Raw genomic sequence first — 4,770 nt, 5'->3', positions numbered from 1 at the left:
TTTATTATTTTTTTTAAAAAAGTAATTTTTAGAACAAGGAAAACACAAAAATAAAAGCATATCCTCTTTTCAAGACATATTTTTAGTGTTTTTTTTTTCCAGGATAAAAAGTTGAAAACAGGCCCTTAGTATTATCCTACTTATTTTTCTGCACAAAAAGATAAAAACAAAAAAGGTATGGATGATGGGGATGAATGAAAAAATGAGATTGGGATAGGGCTAAGGCTTCCATGTGCTAGTGAAGTGTGATGGGTCCTTTTCTGTCAGGGTGTGTTTTTGGGATGTGATTAGAAGTTATCATTGCCCAGCTGCCCCATTATGAAAGTAACTATTCAATAATGCCTGCCCTATTGAAAAAGGGTTGCCCAAAAAACTTGTGGATAATTGTTAGGAAACGAGCCATAAATATCTTGTACAAGGTTTTGAAAATAAATAAAATTGAAGCAAATAGATAAGAAAAGTGGTGAATAATGGTGAAAATTATAAAAGTCGCTTTTGTTCTGTTAAATAAATCATTACCCACCCATAAAAAGAACATTTCTAACGAACAAAAGTACATCTGAAAATGCCATTTCCCCCTTTTTCTTGCAGCTATACATGGGCCATACATATATGATATAAATATCTCACCATATCAAAATTATTATTATTATTAGTCTTATTGTTGTTGTTGGTATTAATATTGTTAATAAAAATAAAAATAAGGCAATATTTTATTAAAATTGAAAGATGCAAAATGGATGGCATGGATTCTTAAATTCTGCAATACTTAGTATGGAGGGTGACATTCTCTATTCTTCTCTGCAACAAACGCCTCAACCACAACCATCCCCCACCTCTATACACCACATATTTTCACATTCCTTCACTTCATTCTTCGTGCATTTAGTCGGTCAGTCCCCCTCCTACCACGAAACAAAGAAAAGAAAACGACAGAAAAAAAAGAAAGAAAACCCAAAGGAAATACTTCCAAAAAAAGGAAAATAAAAAATAAAAACATAAATACATCATCACCCCCTACAAGATATCACCCTCACTCAGCAACAACCCTCTGCTCTCATTATCATCACCCTCTTCCTGTTCCTCATTTCTGACTACCCCATCACAAGACGTGGCCATTTCCAAGCTTGTGAGCTTCTTGGCTTTGGTAGCCTCGGCTTCCCAGTCCGTACGCATCAGGACGACGTAGAGAATCCAAATGGCGCAGGCCACCTGGGCTGAGAGGAGCCCATACCAGAGCCCACTGAAGCCCACCTTGAGCCAGAAGGCCAGGCCAACGGCCACCGGGGTGCCAACAAAGTAAAAGGAGCCCAGGTTGATGCGGGCGCCCACGGCCGGCCTGGCCGTGCCGCGCAGGATGCCGCAGCCGGTGGTCTGGGGGCAGTTTCCGAGCTCGCACACCCCCATCAGCGGCATGACTGATGCGACCAAGGCCTTGACCATTTCATCCTTTGTGAACACCCCTGCCCACTTTTCCCTAAAGATCACCGTCCATATGACGTTGATGATCCCGATCAGGAACGCGCATCCCAATGCCACCATGGCTGCCAGCTTCGCCCTGTTCGGCTTCCCGCCTCCCAGCTCATTCCCTACCTGCGCATCCACCACACCCCACCCGTGTGTCAGCATGAAGATGTGGGACCAGGGGTAGCATAACAAAAACGGCAATAGTCAAGGCTACTGATAGTTGAGAAGGATGTCACCCACCAATCAAAATTATGGGATTGTTTGCGGGTTACATGAAAAAGAAGGGTGGAAAAGAAAGGTTGACAAGTGCTCAGTTGTCATGTACTGGGTTTTGAGGCTTTGGGCCAATGGCATTACATGCGTGGCCTCCTTTGGTCGGTGTATATGATGCAATCATGTAACAGACTGAAAGCATCTATACTGTTATACTCAAATGTTCATACATGTATATTCATGCAACAAATTTTTTTTTTTTCAAATATAATATAAATCATATATTGTAATTTCTAAGTGACGAAATTTGTGGAATATCACAAAAGTTTACAGTTATCCATTCCACACATTAATGGGTAGCGGCAGCAAGGAATTGAAGAGGGTTGGGATTGGAGAATAGGGGGGCCGGGGCGGGGGCCGTGGTCAAAGAAAATGTGAGTGAATATGATGGGAAAAAGAGGAAAAACGAGGAGGTAGGAGGAACAACTTACTCTGGCAGAGACACAGCCAGCAAGAGCCATGGGGACAGTGTACATGAAGGAAGTGGTCTGAATGAGAATCCCAGTGGCGGCCACAGCGAGTGTGGGATTCGGCAAGTACCCAGCAAGGACGGTGACGATCTCGTACCACCACCACTCCAAACATATCCCGATACAGCTGGGCACTGCCAGTTTCAGGAGTGGGCCCACCCCACCACACACCCCGCCTATCCCAACCCTCCATTTCACCTCCCACCCCCCTCTCACGTACACGTACCCCGCCATCAGCACCACCATATTCAGGTTTGTCACCACCGACGCCATCGCCACCCCCTCCACCCCCAGCCCCATCACCTCCACCATCACCGCATTCAGCGGCACGTGCAATGCCACTGCCACCAGCGAGCAGTACATCATCGGCTTCGTCACCCTTTGCGACCTCAGGTACACCCTCAGCGGCTGCAGCAACGTATTCGTCGCCAGGTCCGGAAGCGAGTACAGACAATATCTCGCTGCCATTGCCGTTATCTCCTTGTCCTGCCCCATCGCCACCATCACCCTATCCAAATTCACCCACAGGAAGCTTATGGGAATGATTGCCACTCCCAGAATCAGAACCATCCGCACCAGCGACAGCGACAGCAGTTCCCAGTTTTTACTGCCATAGGCCTGGCTGCACACTGGTTCCAGCCCCGAAGCCAGGCCCACCAGCACGGAGTAGCCGGTGATGTTGGTGAATCCGATGGAAAGGGCGCCCCCGGCCAGCTCCAGTCTTCCGAGCCTTCCCAGGAAGAGAACCGACACAGCAGCTCTGACGTAGACCAGGCAGTTCATGGCTGTTATGGGCAAGGCCATGCTCCATAGCTCATTCAGCTCTTCCACCACCTGTCAATGAACCAATACATAATATGTATATATCCAACAAAAGACTTTTTTAAAAAAACAAACAAACTACAAATCGGTGTGCGCCTATTGGGTTGTTACCTGAGTTACAGAGGGCAGTTTCTGGAAACAGCAATCTGGGTCTTTATCCGCCATTGCTGTAGCCCAAGATAGAGTCCTAAAAAACCACCTAAAAAAAGATCCTAATCTGTAAAAGATTCATTCATACTGTAAACAAAACGAAACCCAATTGAGTCCCCATACTCTCTCTTAAAACCAACAAAGAGACGACACCAAAACTCAACCCACCTTATGCTTTTTCTTTGAGTTATAGAGAGGGCGTTGCTGAGGACACCCACTTTTGTCTCGGTGCCTAGTTCGTATACCTGATGAGATGTATGACAAAAAAAAAAGGATAAGGGAAGGAAAAGCAAGCGACCTGCCAATGGCGGCGACTGCGGCCTAGGTTTCTTAGGGAGCTGCTTCAGAAGAGAATAGAGAGAAAAAGGAAAGGTGAGGAGAGAGGGAGGGAAAGCGACTCAGAGAGCGAGAGAGAGAGAGAGAGAGAGAGAGAGAGAGAGAGAGAGAGGTGTTTTTAGCTTGCCATTTTATAATAATTATAATTATTACAGAAAAAGAAGAAAAGAAGGGTTTAAGAGAGAGAAAGAGAAGGAGAAGGAGAAGGTGAAGGTGAAGGTGAAGAGAGAAAACGGAAGAAAAAGGAGAGAGGAAGGTCGGTTGTGTTGCGCTTTGCTGTGGTGAACCAGTCTCAGTGGGAGTATGTGTGATCTTTTGGGCATTTATTTCAGTTGTCCAACGTTTATTATTATTATTATTCACATTTATTAACTAACCATGGTCAAACCCTTGGTCTCAATCTTTCTCATTTTTTTCAACCATGGTTAAACATCCCTTTTTGGAAATGTTTGGGGATGGTTACTCCATTGACCGCTTTCAATCTTACCCAGTGCATCACATTTGGACAACTTTTAATTGCGTTCAATCCAATCATCTACGATTTGTTTTGTTGGAATATAATTTACTTTATTCTCCCCATTAAAGCTGATTACTATGATGATGATGATGAGTGATGTTAATTTTTTGGTCTCATTCCTATCCCTACGACCAAGTGTCCACTGTTTTCTATTATTATACATTCTTTAAAATCAAACCTTATTTATCAAAAATCATAAATGTAATTAAACTTAAAATTGTGCATGTGCCTTTCCAAACTTTGACCTGCTTCAGTGCACTTGTAGCGTGTCTTCTTGGATGACAATAACAAGATAGAAATTTAACTGTTCAAGTACCGTGTCTTCTTGTGGATTACGCGGTCATTTGATAAAATTTATTATTCATTTTTTATTTTAAATATCACAGTTATTTTATAAAATAAATTTAAAATTTCTTTTAAATTATAAATTTGATATATTTATTTTTATTAATTTTAATTAACTTTTATTTTCGTTGATTTTAACTTATATTTATTTTTATTAAGTAATAAATTTATTTATAAAACATGGATATTTAAAATATTGTAAATATATAAGATAATTAGAAAATATTTATTATAAAAAATACATCTAGAATTATAATTCTAAAATAAAATATACTCGAATTAATATGATCAAATGGGATAAAAAAAATTGAGATTAAGAATAAGTTAATTATTTTTATTTAATACTTAAAAATTAAAAATAATTTTAAATTATAATATTAAATATATTTA

The 4,770-nt window shown here is 41.2% G+C and overlaps 1 protein-coding gene across 4 annotated transcripts; it reads right to left on the bottom strand.

Annotated features, from left to right (window-relative positions):
* Positions 1-695: 695 nt before the first annotated feature.
* Positions 696-3,816, bottom strand: LOC100264851 (protein DETOXIFICATION 54). 4 transcript variants are annotated; one of them, XM_010666723.3, is made up of 4 exons: positions 3,351-3,816; positions 3,144-3,269; positions 2,172-3,044; positions 696-1,593 (listed from the first exon to the last, which is right to left on the bottom strand). In XM_010666723.3, the coding sequence occupies exons 2-4, from the start codon at positions 3,195-3,197 to the stop codon at positions 1,018-1,020; spliced, it is 1,503 nt and encodes a 500-aa protein (XP_010665025.1). In that variant the 5' UTR covers positions 3,198-3,269; positions 3,351-3,816; the 3' UTR covers positions 696-1,017. The 4 variants fall into 4 exon arrangements, with proteins under 4 accessions (XP_010665025.1, XP_010665026.1, XP_010665024.1 ...); XM_010666724.3 differs by having other exon boundaries at positions 3,144-3,249; XM_010666722.3 differs by having other exon boundaries at positions 3,144-3,231.
* Between the last annotated feature and the right edge of the window lie 954 nt (positions 3,817-4,770).

The sequence above is a fragment of the Vitis vinifera genome, chromosome 18 (assembly GCF_030704535.1).
Source record: "Vitis vinifera cultivar Pinot Noir 40024 chromosome 18, ASM3070453v1".
Lineage (NCBI taxonomy): Eukaryota > Viridiplantae > Streptophyta > Magnoliopsida > Vitales > Vitaceae > Vitis > Vitis vinifera.
The sequence above is the reverse complement of the archived record's forward strand: the minus strand, read 5'-3'. Positions and strand labels throughout refer to the sequence as shown.

What these genes read in the sequence shown, in the direction of transcription:
- LOC100264851 (XM_010666723.3), bottom strand. Translation starts at nt 3,197, where the DNA reads ATGGCGGATAAAGACCCAGATTGCTGTTTCCAGAAACTGCCCTCTGTA. An exon ending in AACTGCCCTCTGTAACTCAG is followed by an intron (nt 3,045 to 3,143) that starts GTAACAACCCAA and finishes GTTCATTGACAG; the next exon opens with GTGGTGGAAGAGCTGAATGA. An exon ending in CTGGCTGTGTCTCTGCCAGA is followed by an intron (nt 1,594 to 2,171) that starts GTAAGTTGTTCC and finishes GTGGATGCGCAG; the next exon opens with GTAGGGAATGAGCTGGGAGG.